The 21,885-nt window shown below is 32.3% G+C and overlaps 1 protein-coding gene and 1 long non-coding RNA gene across 3 annotated transcripts; one reads left to right on the top strand and one right to left on the bottom strand.

Moving 5' to 3' along the window:
* The first annotated feature begins 1,229 nt into the window (after nucleotides 1-1,229).
* LOC123898735 lies at nucleotides 1,230-6,642 on the top strand. Of its 2 annotated transcripts, none has more exons than XR_006805410.1 (3): nucleotides 1,230-1,329; nucleotides 2,266-3,023; nucleotides 6,231-6,642. It is a non-coding gene; the product is annotated as an uncharacterized LOC123898735 (long non-coding RNA). The 2 variants fall into 2 exon arrangements; XR_006805409.1 differs by having other exon boundaries at nucleotides 1,230-1,833.
* An 11,018-nt stretch (nucleotides 6,643-17,660) lies between these two features.
* LOC123896541 lies at nucleotides 17,661-20,522 on the bottom strand. Its single transcript, XM_045946916.1, has 3 exons — nucleotides 20,358-20,522; nucleotides 18,134-18,223; nucleotides 17,661-18,032 (listed from the first exon to the last, which is right to left on the bottom strand). Exons 1-3 carry the CDS (start codon nucleotides 20,520-20,522, stop codon nucleotides 17,730-17,732), a joined length of 558 nt encoding a protein of 185 aa, XP_045802872.1. The 3' UTR covers nucleotides 17,661-17,729.
* Between the last annotated feature and the right edge of the window lie 1,363 nt (nucleotides 20,523-21,885).

The raw sequence follows: 21,885 nt of genomic DNA, 5'->3' as shown, positions 1-21,885 counted from the left end.
CCACTTCCTCATCTCTTTGCGTTAAAGATTGATAAGCACCCTTGACCAAAAAAACATCTGAGTGTTGGGACCTCGAAAGCCACTTATCAAGAACATTAGACTGCAAAACCACCTTATTTAGAGTGGATTTTAAAAAAGCGTACAACTCATTGGAGTAGAGTTATTTGTTTTCTGTGATGAGCAAAATGAATTTTCCCTCGAAATCAAGAATATCAATAAAATTAATTAATATAGATTCATGGTATTCTTTCCTATGCATTAATTCACCCATCTCCATTCTTGTTCCGGTGGATAATCTCTATTCTCTAATATTATTTTTATCGTGAGGTAAATAAAATTTTCAATTCTTCTAAATAATTTGTCAAAAAAAATCATTAATCACCTAAACCAAAATTATTTAATTTTAAACCCCTCTTTTTTTAGATTCAAGGGGTTATCCTCTCTTGACAAAAAACAAAAAGCTTCGTATTGGTCCTCACATTCAAACAAAAAGCACTTTATCCTAAATTATATTTAATGTGCAAGGAGAGGCAGCCGATTTTTCATGAATATTAGCACAACTTATTGAAGCAATACGGAGGAAGAGATACTATCTAATAATTATTTAAAGTAGCTACAAACTATAGAATTAATTTATGATCTTAATTAATTATAAAGATGATATTGTCTAATTAAAATTGTAGTTTTAAGGATGAAATTGGATTCCAAAAATTTGATTTCTTGAAAAACTAGAACTAGTCTTGACTGAAACGAAAGTGCATTAAATAAATGATGAACAATCTACATCAAAGAGGTTTCCTTTTAGTGCGATAACCTGCTATATTTCTGCATGCATGTGGCCTCCTTCAACCATAAAGTGCCATTAATAATATAATTGGACTACAGATCAGAAGATCCATTCCTCTTGGTCCCCTCTTCTATTCTACCCGTAATTTCAGATATAAAGGATCCAACAATTCCTTTCTCCTTTTTTTGACGTTTTCTACCTCTAAATTCTCCTCTTTTCCAACACTCATTCTTTTTTTGTTTATTTAAAAATTTAATTGTAAACTGCCAAATTAATTCCTAACTTTTTATATGACGTTCTCAAGTTATTATAACAATATATGAATATTTCACCAATCGTTAGTTGGTTCAGTGATTAACGCTAAATTTAGTAGGAAATACTACTGTTTGATCCCCGCAACTGCGATCGGGAGGAGCTGAAATTATTAAAGGGAGCTTCTAGGGTGAAGTCAGCAAAATCACTTCTTCTATGAAGTATGGTCAACCGTCCAATAGAATGCTAGCTCATGCCACATCAGCAATAGTGTATAATGAGGGTGTATGGTGAGTCCTTTATTAAAACTTTTAGTTATTGCAAAACAGTCCCCTATAAACTTAATAATAATTTTATAGTTTACAAATAAAAACAAGTTTTATTTATCAATTAAACTGGATTAAAATTTACAAAAAATAAGAAAGTTTTAATATATAAACAAATTAATTTTGCAATTGAAAACCCTAAATTCCCAAATCCATCGTCTTCTTCATTCTCAAACGTATCCCTGCATCTCCTCCATCCATCGAACTCTTCGTATCTCATCCATCGTAACCTTCCCTGTCCATCTACCCCATCGTATTGACGTACTCCATCGTACTTGTCTTTCTCCCCCATCTCCTCAGTCGTATTCTTCTTTCTCCTGAATCGCCTACCATCGATGGTATTGTTCATCTTCCCCTTCGATTAGCAAATTTGTGGTTGTGGTTTATTTCGAGTCGTATGGAAATACAAAAATGTTCGTCTTTCTCCGGTTCGAAACAAGGGTTCAGCGTCGTCGTGGAATTTCACAGGTAAATTAAGTTGATTTTTATTTTTAGTTCGACAATAATTATTGAATTGGGTAATTATACTTAGCCAGAAAACTAACGATTTCAATTTAGGTTTGTTTTTAAAATTGATGTTGATTTGGGATTAGGGTTGTATTTTGAACTGAATATTATTGGAGTTCTTATCCAGTAACTTATGGAATTGGGGAGTAAGGATTGTATGTTCAAATTATGTAATTGAAGCTGGATTGTATTTCAATTTTTATCCACAAAGATGTATTTTTGGATTAGGGTTGTATTTTAAATTGGACATGACTAGACCTGAAAATTATTGAATTGGGATCAGGGTTTTTCTGTTTTGAATTGGGAATTTAGATTGAATATTGAAATTAGATTATTTGATTTGATTACTGTTATTCAAATTTAATTTGTGTTTCATTATGAAATTTACTGCAGTTAGCAATGAAAGCAATGGGTCAACTGTGATCTTTATACATAAATCATCTGAGTAGAGAAATGAAACAGAGGAGCTAAACAATTGACAAGTTTGAACTACAATACAGCCATTGCAAAAGGGCTTAATCGTGTGAATGGGGCACAAGACTTAGAATATGAAATGGTTGACTGTAAAGTTAAGTTAAGTTAAGCTCATCTAATAAAACTTGCATAGTATGTTATGCTTGAGTTGTATAATGTAAAATATTTTGTTACAATACAGGGTTGTTTAATGTAACTTAAGTGATTAAACAAACAATTATTATAATCAATAATGTTACAAAAATTATTATAATTTGTGTTATATATATAATGTATTTGATATGTAATTTGAGCCTACATTTGACATGCATGATGTTATCAAATGAATACTTTTTAATTTGTTTTATTTGGAAATATCTAATGGTGACACAACGGTAAAATTGTGCGCTATGTGTGTGTTGTTTATAATATTCTAAGCATCTGTTGGTTGATAATTGTGAGCATGTGTTCATATAGTTGTAGTCACTTCTCATTCTCATTTTTTGAATAATGGCCAGCTAGATTGAGGATTCGATGAAAACTTTAATGTTAATTGTGTTGTTTGATACTAAGTTAAACTTGCAGATATTAACCAAAGTTTTGTTATTATTTGCAGCATGGTGATTTAGAGATGGATTCAAAAGATGAAAGAGAAGATGTAAATGGTAAAGTTCGTTTTCATTAGCCAAACAAAAGAGGTATGTAATAGTATAAGTCAAAAAACTTATGTGTGTCTGTGCGTGTGTATTTATGTGTGTGTGACATGTGATTTTGAATTATGTTAATTTTTAGTACAATTTTGTTTGTTAAAATTGTTATGTGTTTTTTGTGTGTATGTATCAATAATGTGTATAAATAAAAAAAATCATAGGATAATTTCCTGAAAATAACTCAAAATAATATCCAAAATAACTCAAACATGTAACACAACCAAAATAATATCCAACACTTAAAGCAACTCAAATAACAACCAAGTCTCAAAACACATTAAAAACCAACAATGACAGATGAAGTTATACAGCCCAAAATTAAAACATCCAAGTCTCAAAACGCATATTAAAAATGTAAATCAAAAACAACCATGATGTCCCAAAGTTCCACCCCTTAACAAACATAGATCACAGTTTCAAACTTTAACCAACGCCTTTCTTTTTTTGTGCTGAACATCCCAATGCTTGGCAGCCTTTGACACGAGTTCATTCAGAGACACATTATTAGCCGAGTGACAGATAAAAAGGGCAAGCTTCATCCTTGTCGCGGTAACAACCTGAATTCAATTATTAAACAGTTAGATAAACATATAAATATAAGTGAGTATGTGTGAAAAGTATATGAAATTAAATGTCTTTTGGATAAACTTACAGTTACGTTTTCATAAGCATTATTGTATGCACACTCAATCATCCATTTTGCCACCCACACTCCACAGTCATTTCTATAGTCAGCCATTAAAAAGCAAAAGACCTTACATTAGTGTGAGATTCATAGGTAAAGTTGCATAAATTTATATTATAGTAAGGGTAGAGGAGATATACGATCCGGGCCGCTGGTGTGGGAGTCCCCTAGGCTGAACAAGGCTGAAGTTTGTGATTAAATTGTCATGGGTAGTAGGTTCAATTAGGCCAACAGAAGGATGAAGCAAAATTTTCTCTACTTTAATGGCCTACCACAGTAGTAAATTCAAAAATTGAAATTTAGTAAATAATAAAAAAAAACAATGTATTTTAAAGTAAAAGAAAGTATGTACTACTAGAGTGAATGCATACCAGCTGCAATATGGAATGACGTCTTTCATGATATCTTGCTACATCAGGCAGAGAGTCCAACCAAACTAGTTGTCTATCCAACACATTAATAACCAGTAGGTACCAATGTGATCCATTGTCGTTGATAGGAATAAAAATCTAAAAAAATAAAAAAATATTTAGTGGTATCAAAAAAGAATTAGGAAGCCATAATTAACAACAAAAAAAAAGTGTGCATCAGCATTGTAACCTTGGTAACAACTTTACTTGGTGGCAGGAATTTAGGCCGATACATTTGCATAATACGATCAGCTGAGTAGTTGGTGTCCAGAACATATTGCTTAGAAACAAATGTAGCTTAAGTCAATAATTAATAATTAATACTTGATGAATGTAAAATTAAGAGGTGAGTTAGTGGTAATCACCGCAAACTCAGTCGGCAAATACCAAATACTCCTTGATCTGCCTCTTGCATCCTCCAACCAATTGCATCTGGCAACTATGAGATTAATAATCTGTAGATTAAAATGTATAACATATTAGGTATAAATTTTATTTAACTCAGATGAAATTAAGTAATTCTACAAAAAAAAAAAAAAAAACCTCTTGGTCAACCGGGCATCTAGGCATCAGAGACTTGAGTGCATTCCTATCCCCATATACATCCGATGTGGTTCTAACCAAAACCTCATCGCTACAAACAACACATAGCAAGCAGTGTTAGTTATTATGAAATGAAATTTCATAAAAAATATTAACAATTAAATACCAAATAAGCTTTTGTATTAAAGATACACACCCCAGCAGTTTCTCATCATCTCGCATAAAGATGTATGCAGCAGTGTAAGAACAAATGTCATTCAATGCCATCTTCCGAGTAGGTCGAAATGTCATAGGCATCCACTGTTATTAAATAGATATGAATTAAAAATCTGTTGTAAGTATACTGCGTTGTAATTATAAATATGGTAAATAATTAGGGTTCGAACTAGTTAATACTTACTTCCGGAATATATAAAGGAACGTCGCCTCCCTCGTATCCAACAGCACTTGATGGATGATAGTTTAAGTGAAAATCACGGTCGTCGTCTTGTTCTGGCTGGCAGAATAGATTCCTAGTAATCTTATCATATTCATATGCATCAAGTAGGCTAGGGCCATCATGTTTGAGCTTCAGTTTTGGTGGGGCTGAAGTGTTGCCCTTGGTCATATGAACATCTGGCCTTGTTGGTCTAGTTGTGGTTTCTGCCTTTTTTTTACCGGCACGTTTACGGTCCACCTTTGGGGTTGAAGCAGTCGACTCGTAACCTTTTTCGTCGTCACTATCATCCAATTTTCTGCTAGAATTGTATCGACTGCACAAACATATTGAGTTACTAAGTATTAGTAAGAAAAAAAACTGAGTATAAAAAAAACTCAAAAAAAAACTCAATAAACCCACTATCATACAGAACTTGTTTTATGTAATAATATTTAGTAAACTATTGTATTTTTATTTGTTCATGTACTGTGAAAAATAGACTATGATAAAAACTCATCAAAATGAGTAACTATAGACTATGTTAATATATAAACTGTTGGGATATATTCATAAATGTTGTGTGTTGTATATTTTTTCTCAAGATCTAAGCCAGGTTATGTACTAAAAGTTATGTTGTTTTGTTTTCTCATGCTTTACAGTGATCTTAGTCAATGTCTTTTTAAATTTGGCATTGCAGTTTTATTAAAGTTTTCCTTCTGTCTTCATTTTATCAGTTGAATCTAGTGAAAAGGGCTTATTGTGTGGCTTGTAACCAGGAAATTTAAACTAATGATTAAACTAAGAAATTTAACTTTTTACCTGCCTATTGAGGGAACTTGGTAAACTAAGAAAAATAAATTAGTGGATGTAAAATTTGCTTAAACAAATACGTGAAAAAGATATGGCATCTCCAACTTAAAAGAAAGTACAACTAATGTAACAAAAAAGATATGTAAAGCGTATTTACCTGGATGATAAGTCCACAATTGGTTTCATGATGGTGTTTGTTCGAGTCTTAGTCTGGGAGTAGTGCTCCCTAATTTCAACAGAGTGATTGTTAGTGTTTGATGTCTTTTTAACCCTATGGTTGGTAGTGTTTGATGTGTTTTTAACCCTCTCCTTTGTTACATTCATTTCAGGGAAGGTTTGTTTGTAGTGTCTTCGTGGCTTAGGTGGAGAAGGCCTTCTCATCTTTGTGGAAGATTTGAATCACAATGGGGTGTATTGTTATGCAAAGCAAAAAAACGTGAAGGATATGTAGCAATTTAAAGGCAAATGAAAAGCTTGGAAGGTGGGGAGTTAATGAAGCTAAAGGCTAAGGGCTTTGGAAGTTGGTTTACTTGGGGTGTGTACAACACTCAAGTGTAAAATTCTCACGGTTAAAGAGGCCTAGAATCCCAAAAGTTGTCAGTTTTTTGGTGTGCTCAATGTAACCTATTTTGGTTAAAAACAACATGTATTGTTGTGTTACAAAAAAAAATACATGATTTTTTTTCGTTTTTATTAATTTGTTTATTGTTGTTTTATTTGTGTATATGTATAAATAATGGAAATCCCATTGTTCATTGTTAAATTGGTAATTAAATTTTTAAAAATCGAATTTTTTTTTAATTTATTAGTTTTGCAGTAATTTTTTTTTTTTTTATAATTTGATGGGCTTGTTTTTTTGTCTCATTTTTTATGGGCCTTTTTAATTGGCCTAATTTTTGGTACATAACTTGAATAACATAAAAATTGTGAACAAACAAGTGCTTAAGCATTCAAAATCACTGATAACTAAATAAGATAACTTGTGTAACAAGTTACCAATTGTCATTACATGATAAAATTGTTTGCAAAATACATACACCCACACAAACTTCAAATATACATATTAAACTAAAAATACTAATACTAGAACCATTTTAAAGACATCATCAGCATATTCATTTGCAGCTCCTCACAAAAAAAGTGTGGTCATCATAGATGCTACTTGTATTGAAGAGTAGGCGATCTCCGACCTTAAATCCGTTGATTCCGACAACCTCCCTCCAACCCTTCTTAATCCTAACCTCAAATGGATCCTTTTGGTACTCTAGCTCGCACTTATGCTTTTCGCGAATAATTCCAATCATGTTAACCTCATCCAACATAGTGTTCCACAAGTATTCCCCCATTTTTTCAGGCAAAATCTGCAACAAAAAAAAAGAAAAGAAATCAGTCATGAAATAATGGACAAATTCTGCAGTAGGATAAAACTATAAAAATTGGATTGACATAACAACCAGATATGGAACAACTTCTGGATCATCTGTCATGGTCATTGCGAAGGTAACCGCTTTTCGAAGAGATCGCGTTTTCGTATGCCAAGTTGGGAATTTGTCCGGAGAAATTGTGCTGTCATTCTTAATGATCTGGAAGAGATTGTTTCCCAGGTATTTGAAGAAAATTGCATGATGGCCATGAAAGCCGTAATGTTCTCTCAGCGTGGTCCAACCCGTGGTAATCCTAGGAACATCATCATCATTTTTGAACCCAACTTTAAGTTGAAGGCCTTGCGAATCAAACAGGTGCCAGTAGCGCCCCAACTCATTCCTAAATTGCTCATAGAAACTTCTTTCAACCTCACCCTCAACCTACATAATTAAACAACTAGAAATTAAATATATCATCCAAAACACAACACAGGATATTGTTTCACTCAATAGATCAACAAGTTCAAACTGGGCTAAAATCGATACATTTTTCAAAAACAAAAAGTAAAAATGCGAACAAAGAAGAAGATTCAAAAGAAAAAGAGCTCTGTTTGTACGAACACAACATGCTCTGTTTTAAACCAAAAAAAGTAGATTAAAATGAAAATGAAAACATAACATGCTTTGTTCTTCGTCCTTTCCTTTCGATTTATTGTGTTTTGCGCATACATACTATTTAAAAAACTGGAAAAATTTGACAAATCAAATCATGAAACTTACCTCTCCTTTGACATGAATGGTCAAAAAAGACCCCTGTTCTGGTCTTTGAAGGATTTCACCAACAGTCACCACCATGTTTGTAGTTAATAGATGGATGGAGCGGAGAAGAGGAAAAACGAAGAAGAAAAATTTGACGAGAGTAGAGCAAATGATTTGATTCTGTATTGGTTGAAGGGTATTGGGAGTAACAATGGTTGATGGAAAGTTCCAATGTCCGTAATGATGAGTTTTGGTGAGCAAATATTAATGGTGGTGCTTATTACGAAGAATTGAACGGGTAAGTGGATTAACGAGTTTAAACATTTACAATGTATTTGTTAACTAAAACCATCCATCTTCCTTCCATCTTCATTCCACTTTGTTAGATTAATTTTTAAAATAATGATTTTTTTTATTTTCCAAAATGTATAACAAAGTAAAGCGACTACCTTTTTAATAATAATTTTTTTATTATTTTTATGATTTTCTAAAATATATTAGTCAAAATATATTTTAGGATATTTTAGTACCAATATAATGGAATTGGTTTTCAAAATATAATGTTTCCGGAGAAACAATATAATTTTAGTACCGGTCGTAAGATTAGGGTTAACGTGAGTAACTCATAGGTAATCGTCTCGACCACATTTTTCAATTTTTTTATTTTTTTTTAAAAAAAGAAGTGATTAATGGAATTGGTTTTCAAAATATAATGTTTCCGGAGAAACAATATAATTTTAGTACCGGTCGTAAGATTAGGGTTAACGTGAGTAACTCATAGGTAATCGTCTCAACCACATTTTTCAATTTTTTTATTTTTTTTTAAAAAAAGAAGTGATTAATGGAATTGGTTTTCAAAATATAATGTTTCCGGAGAAACAATATAATTTTAGTACCGGTCGTAAGATTAGGGTTAACGTGAGTAACTCATAGGTAATCGTCTCGACCACATTTTTCAATTTTTTTATTTTTTTTAAAAAAAGAAGTGATTAATGGAATTGGTTTTCAAAATATAATGTTTCCGGAGAAACAATATAATTTTAGTACCGGTCGTAAGATTAGGGTTAACGTGAGTAACTCATAGGTAATCGTCTCAACCACATTTTTCAATTTTTTTATTTTTTTTTTAAAAAAAGAAGTGATTAATGGAATTGGTTTTCAAAATATAATGTTTCCGGAGAAACAATATAATTTTAGTACCGGTCGTAAGATTAGGGTTAACGTGAGTAACTCATAGGTAATTGTCTCAACCACATTTTTCAATTTTTTTATTTTTTTTTAAAAAAAGAAGTGATTAATGGAATTGGTTTTCAAAATATAATGTTTCCGGAGAAACAATATAATTTTAGTACCGGTCGTAAGATTAGGGTTAACGTGAGTAACTCATAGGTAATCGTCTCAACCACATTTTTCAATTTTTTTATTTTTTTTTAAAAAAAGAAGTGATTAATGGAATTGGTTTTCAAAATATAATGTTTCCGGAGAAACAATATAATTTTAGTACCGGTCGTAAGATTAGGGTTAACGTGAGTAACTCATAGGTAATCGTCTCGACCACATTTTTCAATTTTTTTATTTTTTTTTAAAAAAAGAAGTGATTAATGGAATTGGTTTTCAAAATATAATGTTTCCGGAGAAACAATATAATTTTAGTACCGGTCGTAAGATTAGGGTTAACGTGAGTAACTCATAGGTAATCGTCTCGACCACATTTTTCAATTTTTTTATTTTTTTTTAAAAAAAGAAGTGATTAATGGAATTGGTTTTCAAAATATAATGTTTCCGGAGAAACAATATAATTTTAGTACCGGTCGTAAGATTAGGGTTAACGTGAGTAACTCATAGGTAATCGTCTCAACCACATTTTTCAATTTTTTTATTTTTTTTTAAAAAAAGAAGTGATTAATGGAATTGGTTTTCAAAATATAATGTTTCCGGAGAAACAATATAATTTTAGTACCGGTCGTAAGATTAGGGTTAACGTGAGTAACTCATAGGTAATCGTCTCAACCACATTTTTCAATTTTTTTATTTTTTTTTAAAAAAAGAAGTGATTAATGGAATTGGTTTTCAAAATATAATGTTTCCGGAGAAACAATATAATTTTAGTACCGGTCGTAAGATTAGGGTTAACGTGAGTAACTCATAGGTAATCGTCTCGACCACATTTTTCAATTTTTTTATTTTTTTTTAAAAAAAGAAGTGATTAATGGAATTGGTTTTCAAAATATAATGTTTCCGGAGAAACAATATAATTTTAGTACCGGTCGTAAGATTAGGGTTAACGTGAGTAACTCATAGGTAATCGTCTCAACCACATTTTTCAATTTTTTTATTTTTTTTTTAAAAAAAGAAGTGATTAATGGAATTGGTTTTCAAAATATAATGTTTCCGGAGAAACAATATAATTTTAGTACCGGTCGTAAGATTAGGGTTAACGTGAGTAACTCATAGGTAATCGTCTCAACCACATTTTTCAATTTTTTTATTTTTTTTTAAAAAAAGAAGTGATTAATGGAATTGGTTTTCAAAATATAATGTTTCCGGAGAAACAATATAATTTTAGTACCGGTCGTAAGATTAGGGTTAACGTGAGTAACTCATAGGTAATCGTCTCAACCACATTTTTCAATTTTTTTATTTTTTTTTAAAAAAAGAAGTGATTAATGGAATTGGTTTTCAAAATATAATGTTTCCGGAGAAACAATATAATTTTAGTACCGGTCGTAAGATTAGGGTTAACGTGAGTAACTCATAGGTAATCGTCTCGACCACATTTTTCAATTTTTTTATTTTTTTTTAAAAAAAGAAGTGATTAATGGAATTGGTTTTCAAAATATAATGTTTCCGGAGAAACAATATAATTTTAGTACCGGTCGTAAGATTAGGGTTAACGTGAGTAACTCATAGGTAATCGTCTCGACCACATTTTTCAATTTTTTTATTTTTTTTTAAAAAAAGAAGTGATTAATGGAATTGGTTTTCAAAATATAATGTTTCCGGAGAAACAATATAATTTTAGTACCGGTCGTAAGATTAGGGTTAACGTGAGTAACTCATAGGTAATCGTCTCAACCACATTTTTCAATTTTTTTATTTTTTTTTAAAAAAAGAAGTGATTAATGGAATTGGTTTTCAAAATATAATGTTTCCGGAGAAACAATATAATTTTAGTACCGGTCGTAAGATTAGGGTTAACGTGAGTAACTCATAGGTAATCGTCTCAACCACATTTTTCAATTTTTTTATTTTTTTTTTAAAAAAAGAAGTGATTAATGGAATTGGTTTTCAAAATATAATGTTTCCGGAGAAACAATATAATTTTAGTACCGGTCGTAAGATTAGGGTTAACGTGAGTAACTCATAGGTAATCGTCTCAACCACATTTTTCAATTTTTTTATTTTTTTTTTAAAAAAAGAAGTGATTAATGGAATTGGTTTTCAAAATATAATGTTTCCGGAGAAACAATATAATTTTAGTACCGGTCGTAAGATTAGGGTTAACGTGAGTAACTCATAGGTAATCGTCTCGACCACATTTTTCAATTTTTTTATTTTTTTTTAAAAAAAGAAGTGATTAATGGAATTGGTTTTCAAAATATAATGTTTCCGGAGAAACAATATAATTTTAGTACCGGTCGTAAGATTAGGGTTAACGTGAGTAACTCATAGGTAATCGTCTCGACCACATTTTTCAATTTTTTTATTTTTTTTTAAAAAAAGAAGTGATTAATGGAATTGGTTTTCAAAATATAATGTTTCCGGAGAAACAATATAATTTTAGTACCGGTCGTAAGATTAGGGTTAACGTGAGTAACTCATAGGTAATCGTCTCAACCACATTTTTCAATTTTTTTATTTTTTTTTAAAAAAAGAAGTGATTAATGGAATTGGTTTTCAAAATATAATGTTTCCGGAGAAACAATATAATTTTAGTACCGGTCGTAAGATTAGGGTTAACGTGAGTAACTCATAGGTAATCGTCTCGACCACATTTTTCAAAAACAGGTGATTATAGTCTGTCTCATTTTTTTTGTTACACTTTACACATGCTATGAATCACAGCCACTGAATATAGTTGGACGTCTCAGATCTAGCATAAACCTATTAAATTGCAACCATTCAGATATATCAAACGGCTGATTATTTACATGATCTAATTTACGTTGCATATATCATTTTTTTATCCCAATAGACATTATAAAGAAGCAAATTCAGTCTTTGTTCTCACAAACCCTAATATCCCAATTTTTCTCATCTCTTACCACGCCTCCAACCGTCTGAGTCATGGCCTCTTCTTCATCCGTTTCTCAATCCACCCTCTACCAAATCCCTAAATGTGGTTGCAATAGACCCATGAGGATGTTTGTAGCCAATTCCGATGAAAATCCTAGACGAAGATTCTGGAAATGTACCCTTTCGTTGGTGGGTTTATGTTTAATTAATACTGATGATTAAATTTTTTTCCCTCAATGATTTCGAATCTGTAATGGATTCCTTTAATGTTGTTATTTTTATTTTATTTTTTATACAGGGGACTGCGAGCTGTGGACTGTTCATATGGGATGATGAGATTGAGGGTCATCCACCATATATTCGTGAAACAAAATGTCAACCCAGAAAAAAGAAGGAGTATAATGATGGGTCATCAGGAAGTGGCGCAACATGTAATGGTTGCAACTGCTCAGAGATTTTGAGGGATATCATGAATATTGTGAAAGAACTTCAATTAAGTAAAGGAGATAACCTGAAGATGAAACTTAAGAATGAAAGGAACACATCCAACAAGTTTAAGTCACTGTTGTTCATTTCTTGGTTTTTCTTCTTTGCATATTGTAAAATGTTTGGTTAACAAAAATAAAATGTTTGGTTTTTCTTCTTTTAATTATGCGTGAAACAATTATATTTTTTTTTGTTGGTTCTATTAAATTTACTTTATTTTCCTGAAATATTTATGCATGAAACTTTTTTTGTGAGAAAATAATAACAAAAGTTGTTTATTTGTGGAGTAAATCAAGGGATGAGGATTCACTGCTGTCCAATTTTGGTGCAGTTCCTGCATTTAACACACAAAGTAATATTTTTATTATTTTTGTTGAAAATCTGTTTTCTCTCTCACGACAAATTTTTCTTTGTCTCTCTCACATGTTATATGAAATGCACCAAACTGCAGGATTTAAAACTGCAGCAAATCCAATTCCTAAATCAAGGGCATCTATTAATGAGCTTCAGCTTCCAAAACCCTAGGGTGGTAGTTATAATATGCCTAGATTATAGCAACGTTTTCAAATGCTGATTACACACAACTCCCAAAATACCTAAATCTTTTTGTTTCTCTACTACTCCCAAAAATTCATTTTAACATTTTTTTTTTTTGCGCTTGGTTAATCAAACTAAGCCAAATGAACTTTTCGTGTCATTTTTTTCATTAAGCGAATACATAATAGAAGAGTTAAAAATTGTTAATTGTTTCGGTTCTTTTAAACGTAGTGCGTAAAGAGGTGATTAAGTGTATTTACCACTTATTAATAGAACAATACTTTTTGTTTCTTTTTCGTGTCATTTTTTTCATTTAGCGAATACATAGTAGAAGACTTAAAAATTGATCAAATTTTACGACTTATTAATAGAACAATACTATATTGATACCATATTATATTAATAGAAATACCATAATATATTGATAATTGTTAAACGGAACAAAGATTGTACTTAATAGTTGACAAAACCATAGACAAGGATAAAAAAACAACGACATACTCGCGATACGTTTAGGTTACACATACAATAAGCTACCATCATAAAAAACAAACACATAAAACCAACCCCGAGTCAGACAACCATAGCACTCAACGACGATCTTCGCGACGGACTAACTTCACCATCAAGCGCTTCTTAGATTTCGAGACCATGAAGTTCATCTTATCTCCAATCCTTGGCTTCGTGTCTTCCAAATAAGAGTACCACCCATCTCCAATATATCTCACGAACGGCCCTCTTTCAGCCGGGCACGTAATGCTGCATCGATAAGTACAACCATTGTCCCCCGAGTCCAAAATAATACTAGTCTTGTCATGCAACGCTTGTCGAACAATCCAAGATGGGACATGCTGTAAACATTTACAGTATTTAGTTAAGATCAACAACACAAATACCACTAACACCAATACCACTAACACCAGAATTGATCCTAACAACGAAAATGAAATACATACCAATGTTTGAGGCTTCCTCCAATTCCCAATGGCCGCAGTAACCTCCTTCGACCAGCCCCATCCATGTAAAACCTCATCAGCCACCCTAACCTTTTCCTCCTCATCTGAGCTGATGTAGATTATTTCAATGTCTTTATTGATTCCTGCATTCCTCTGCTTTGGACTCCTACTTCGAAAAAAAAAAAAACCCCAAATCAACATGCAATCACCAACTGAGCAACTTACAGTGACTATAAATTTTTTTTTAACTCAAATCATCAACATACGGTGATTACTCTACAATCAATGGTAACAAAAGTTTCTAAAAATGCAATCTTTTTCTTTTTTATCACAGATCCAAAATCATTTTACAATCTTTTTCCCTTTTTAACAAATGATTCTTATAGATCAACAATAAAAGGACTATTTTTTTAAAAATAAAAATAAAAATTAGTTTCAACAATCAAAAAAACGAACAACAGCAATGAATCTAAACGAGATAACATCAACGGAAACGACGATGGTAAACAAGAACGATCGAAGACATACGAAGAAGAAAGACTTTGCAAACTTTGAACAACAACATCAGACCAAAAAAAAACGTATTTTTGAGTAAGAGGAATGGCGAATCTAACCTGTGTTTCGACGATGAAGGTCTTGCGCTCTTCGGTGTCGTCATTCTTTCAAGTTTGGAAGGAGTGGAAGAGTTTGCAGGTGTGTTGTGGTGTTAATGATGAGAGTGAGAAGAAGCAAAGTGGTTTTTGTTGGAAAATGAGATATGAACAGGTTCCCACGCTTATATCCGTTCCAATCTTCCAAACATCCATTCCCTCTCCACGCACGTACCCATATGTATCTATTTTTTTTACAAATTTCTTTATTTTTATTTAAGAAAATTAGAAGTAAAAGTCTAGCGATGATAATGCACGAGTTAAATTAGAGTGATACAATATTATTTTACAAATATTTTAATTTAAATGTGCAATTCATTTACTTATTCATCGTGACCGCATCGCGAAATGTTGACAAATCATGGTTGACCGGCGTAAGGTTAGATGAATCGGAAGAAAATTAGAAGTAAAAGTCTAGCGATGATAATGCACGAGTTAAATTAGAGTGATACAATATTATTTTACAAATATTTTAATTTAAATGTGCAATTCATTTACTTATCCATCGTGACCGCATCGCGAAATGTTGACAAATCATGGTTGACCGGCGTAAGGTTAGATGAATCGGAAGAAAATTAGAAGTAAAAGTCTAGCGATGATAATGCACGAGTTAAATTAGAGTGATACAATATTATTTTACAAATATTTTAATTTAAATGTGCAATTCATTTACTTATTCATCGTGACCGCATCGCGAAATGTTGACAAATCATGGTTGACCGGCGTAAGGTTAGATGAATCGGAAGAAAATTAGAAGTAAAAGTCTAGCGATGATAATGCACGAGTTAAATTAGAGTGATACAATATTATTTTACAAATATTTTAATTTAAATGTGCAATTCATTTACTTATTCATCGTGACCGCATCGCGAAATGTTGACAAATCATGGTTGACCGGCGTAAGGTTAGATGAATCGGAAGAAAATTAGAAGTAAAAGTCTAGCGATGATAATGCACGAGTTAAATTAGAGTGATACAATATTATTTTACAAATATTTTAATTTAAATGTGCAATTCATTTACTTATTCATCGTGACCGCATCGCGAAATGTTGACAAATCATGGTTGACCGGCGTAAGGTTAGATGAATCGGAAGAAAATTAGAAGTAAAAGTCTAGCGATGATAATGCACGAGTTAAATTAGAGTGATACAATATTATTTTACAAATATTTTAATTTAAATGTGCAATTCATTTACTTATTCATCGTGACCGCATCGCGAAATGTTGACAAATCATGGTTGACCGGCGTAAGGTTAGATGAATCGGAAGAAAATTAGAAGTAAAATCCTAGCGATGATAATGCACGAGTTAAATTAGAGTGATACAATATTATTTTACAAATATTTTAATTTAAATGTGCAATTCATTTACTTATCCATCGTGACCGCATCGCGAAATGTTGACAAATCATGGTTGACCGGCGTAAGGTTAGATGAATCGGAAGAAAATTAGAAGTAAAAGTCTAGCGATGATAATGCACGAGTTAAATTAGAGTGATACAATATTATTTTACAAATATTTTAATTTAAATGTGCAATTCATTTACTTATCCATCGTGACCGCATCACGAAATGTTGACAAATCATGGTTGACCGGCGTAAGGTTAGATGAATCGGAAGAAAATTAGAAGTAAAAGTCTAGCGATGATAATGCACGAGTTAAATTAGAGTGATACAATATTATTTTACAAATATTTTAATTTAAATGTGCAATTCATTTACTTATTCATCGTGACCGCATCGCGAAATGTTGACAAATCATGGTTGACCGGCGTAAGGTTAGATGAATCGGAAGAAAATTAGAAGTAAAAGTCTAGCGATGATAATGCACGAGTTAAATTAGAGTGATACAATATTATTTTACAAATATTTTAATTTAAATGTGCAATTCATTTACTTATCCATCGTGACCGCATCGCGAAATGTTGACAAATCATGGTTGACCGGCGTAAGGTTAGATGAATCGGAAGAAAATTAGAAGTAAAAGTCTAGCGATGATAATGCACGAGTTAAATTAGAGTGATACAATATTATTTTACAAATATTTTAATTTAAATGTGCAATTCATTTACTTATTCATCGTGACCGCATCGCGAAATGTTGACAAATCATGGTTGACCGGCGTAAGGTTAGATGAATCGGAAGAAAATTAGAAGTAAAAGTCTAGCGATGATAATGCACGAGTTAAATTAGAGTGATACAATATTATTTTACAAATATTTTAATTTAAATGTGCAATTCATTTACTTATCCATCGTGACCGCATCGCGAAATGTTGACAAATCATGTTTACAAATATTTTATTTATATTTTTTATTTTATTTCATGTAATATAAATGTGATCTACAATGTAAATATATATATGTAATTTTTTTTTTATTTATAAGGAGCTAAATGTATAAATATATAACTACGGAGTGCAAATTTTTCAAATGAAATTGTCATAGCCTGGTGGTTACATGGTCTAACTTCTTAAAGTCCTGTGTTCAAACCTGTGTAGCGCCACTTTTGTTTTATTTTTTCTTTATTGTTTCCAAAGCTGTTAAATGACAAAAATGAAGCCAACGGGATTCGAACCCAAGTCCTGCCTGCAATATCAAACACTATAAACCACTGCGACACTTATAAGCTTTTATGCATCAGTCCTCTATTCAACAATCAAATTAACTTGCATCAATTTCTCAAACTTGAATAAATTAAATTTAACGAACACGATTCCCATAAATAAATATGGTTTCAATTTATCCACATACATTACCAAACTTATCCACAAACATAACAACCTAAATCATCCTAAACATTACCTAAATACATTCGAATCAACTAAATCATTAACACATCAATTATTCTTAGAAGATCTTATAACTTGCTGCAGCAAACCAGTTTGCATTCCAGATTGCATTCCAGGTTGCATTCCATACATTGGGTACATGGGTTGCATGTGCATTTGCTGCATCATCGGATGTACCATAGGCATCATAGACTGCATTGGAAACATTTGTTGATGAATACCTATGCTTGTGGTTGGAACTTCCACTTGTGTAGTTGTCATCACATTAGCGCCGCGGTATGTTGTCGGATCATACAGAGATTTGTTTTGCACACTTTTTTGACCATTGCAACTTGCTTTCCTTTTCTTTTTCTGAAAATTAACATACTTTATTATATAAAAACCCAACATTTTATCGAAAACCAAATCAACATATAATAACCAAACAAAAATAAAAAGCAAAAATATAATACCTCAGCAATTTGGCTTACAGAATCTGAAATCGATACCGAGTACATGTCAACATTTGGTTCTGGAGCTTGTTCTGACGTTTGTTGTGTACCCTGCAAATTTAACGATATCAAATACAATATCGATGACAGGTAAAACACTCATTACATATAACAAACATATAATGCTTTATTAAAATTACCGAATATCTCCTAGCATTAGGAGTTGTATGTTTGCATTTTGAACGGCGCCTGCCAGCTTTTGTGTCATTTTTTTTTTCTTCGGCGCACCTTTACTCTTAACCATAACAGGATCACCTACTGCTGACTTTTGTGTACCAACTGCTGCATCATCATTATTGCAGTACTTTATTTTCAGCTGCATAAGGTCTTCCATTATTTGCGCGTAAACACCATCCTTTTTTGAAGCTTCTCTGCAAAAATCTGTTAAAACCGTACAATATGAACCAAAATGAGCTTCCGCAATCGTATTCGAATCAACATTATCATTACAATTGCTGATGTTCAAATACTGAATTTTTGCATCCTTGGTCCATCGCGACAAAACCAAATTGTCTGGAATACGATCAACGTGTTCTTCCTTCATTACATAAAAAATATGTGAACACGGGATGCCGCGGGACTCAAACCTCTTACACGAACACTTAAATGTAGAACCATCATAAGCAACACTTCTTTCATAATCATCCTTACAAAATCTTGTCAATATATAAATCTTAGTACCCCCCACTTCACTTTTATCCCTAACTATCAATTCACCGGCCTTCAAAATTTCATGTCTAACTTCTTTGAAAACCGCCGCTGTATATATTTTACCGGCATGACTCTCAATCACAGGCAGCTGCGTCGACAATACAGGATCTGTAGACGATGATTTAAAATCAGCAACCAATTCGTTATTTCTGTAATCTCTCAGAGCCTGATCAAAGTTGTTCATAAATTCAAAAATGCATCCTTTCTTCCTTACATAACTCTTAATAATTGCATTAACAGCTTCACATTGCGACGTAGTTCTTATCCGTCCGAAAAAGTTATCACGTAGATATGCAGTTGCCCACAATGACCTATTCTCGTACGTTTTGACTACCCATGGATGTCATTGCACTCCATTTTCTTTAATCATATGTGACCAATACTCTTCAAATTCATCTATAGTAAAATTTGAGTACATGGCCTTTGAAAAACCGTCCAAAAAATTATTCCCGTTCTTCACATTCTCACCTGCATTCTTATTCAAATGCCAAGCGCATAACCTATGGTTAGCATCGGGAAATATCTGTTTTATGGCCTCCCTCATTGCCCCATCTCCATCTGTTACCACCGCTTTTGGTTGTTTACCTTCCATGCATTCTAGGAAACACCTCAACACCCACTTATACGTCTCTGTCGTTTCATTTGACACCAATGCAGCACCAAAAATTACTGTTTGAGAGTGATGGTTACACCCTGAAAATATAACCAACGGATAGTTGTATTTGTTCTTGCTGTAAGTCGTGTCAAATGCAAGCACATCACCAAAACAAAAATAGTCGGTCCTACTAATCCCATCAGCCCAAAAAAGAGTATTCATTCTTCCATTAATATTGTCTACTGCATACTCAGCATAAAGCATGGGATCAGTAGACGACTTCATATTTAGATAGTTTAAAGATGCGGCAACATCACCATCTTTAATAACAACACGCATTTTTTTATCAAAATAGTTGTACAAATCTTTCTTTGTAAAACCAACACCTGCATATCCACCCTTTTGTGCAACCATGTACCCCATTATATGGCATGTTCTAATACCACGTTTCTGAAGACCATCCACCTGAGCCTTATCTGTCTCAGAAATTTTACGATATACGGGGTGTAAGTGCACAAACCTAGCTGGGGTTAATTCATGGTTATGAGTCTCTTCAAAAGCTGTAACAACATATCTATCCTTTTCAGCTTTGTAATTCACACGAAGCCTAGCTCCACACTGAGTACGAGTCAAACGTCTATGTTCTAATTTCCTATCTGTCCTAACTAAGTGTCTCTTCTCTCTTACACCGTGTCTGTTGCATACAAACTGTTTCATTTTTATTACTTTATTATCTCCACTCCCTGTTACCCTACTATCACTTTTCCTAACAGCAAAACCATTATATTTACCATAACGGTAATAAAAGTCATAAGCTTCACTCACAGTAGCAAATTCCATACAACGAATTTCTTCAGCAGTTATGGTATCAAACCTTACCTTATTATCACCTCCAACTTCATCTGCATCATTGTTGCCATCCGTTGAACTTTTATCCGCACTAGATACCGAATAACTCCCATCATCGTCCAACTCATCGTCCCATGAATCACGTTCAGATGAATGAATGGAATCAGCATCAACAGACTCATCATAGGTTTCCATTGTAATCCTGAATTAACACAAGGTCACCATCAATTACAAAACAACCTAATTCCCAAAGGTAGCTGACCATATTAGACATCTACATCTAAACCCTACCGTAATTCCCAAATTAAATTATGAGTTCCACTGGTAAACCCTAATTCACAAAATTGAAATCATATTTAACAACCCCAAATTACAATTTGATATCATTAAATCTTGATAACTAATTACAAATAAATATGTAAAACGTTTACCTTAGAACGACACGAGCGCAACAAAGGAATCGATTTTTAATCTCGCACTCGAACACCAATTGAGTAAGAGAACTTCAATATCTCGCTCGTATGCAGTTTTGATGAACGATGGAGTTGAAGAAAATTGACGTTTGGGTGGCGAGAAAATGAGATGTTGATGAACGATAAAGTTGAAACGGCGGACCAAGAACAAGAGGTTGCCTGGAGAAATTCGAAGTATGATATTCAAGAACAGTGAAGTTGACGATATTGTAATTTCTCTTTGTTTTATTTGGTTTGATTATTTGGGAATAATGATGTGAATTATAATTAATAAAACAATATTAAGTTTGGGGTAAATTTGCAAGTTTTAATTTGTTAGGGACTTGATTGCAATGAAAATTGATAAGAAGATGTATGGTAAACCTTATGTACCATATAATCCTATGTGGCAGTGGACCAGTCCAACTTATCATTTCATTGGCCATAGTGGCAACTTCTTTAAAGGAGTGAAATTTGTGACTTCATCCTAGAATTTTCCATTATTAAATGTCAGAACTGACTCCCAAACTAGATTAATTAATCTATGGTGAAAGCAACAAAAAAAAAATATTTCAATTTATTCTTTAACTGTGTAATGTTGTCAACTAAAATCATCTCTCAATTTGTAACACATGCTCTCAATTTTGCCCCTCGACTCTATACATCTTTTCACAAATTCATCATTCTTTGAATGCTTGTAATTACTAATATTGTAGATAGTGATGAAGTTTCCATTAAATTAACTATTGACATTCATAGTCGCGTAGAGAAAATACAATATTTAAAATCGTAAAACAAACAAGATAATTAATTATGTGCTCTAGGTACGAGTGAGAGGCGCGGTAGGCGCAGAACTTGAATAACACATTCAAAGTTTGTAACTACGAAGAACATGAATAATTGGAAGAGATAGAATAGAGAGAGAAGTAATCTGATTACACTACACACAAAGTATTTATATGAGTAAAGTTACCAACAACCTTCCCTATATTCAATAACTAACTAAACAAAATTTTGAAGCTATAACATGTTGGAATATTTTATAATATTCAATAATATTATCTGGACAAATATCTTTATATAATCATATTAACTATTTATCAATT

This window comes from Trifolium pratense, linkage group LG7 (assembly GCF_020283565.1).
Source record: "Trifolium pratense cultivar HEN17-A07 linkage group LG7, ARS_RC_1.1, whole genome shotgun sequence".
NCBI classification, from domain to species: Eukaryota; Viridiplantae; Streptophyta; class Magnoliopsida; order Fabales; family Fabaceae; genus Trifolium; species Trifolium pratense.
This window is presented reverse-complemented; position numbering and strand designations above follow the sequence as displayed.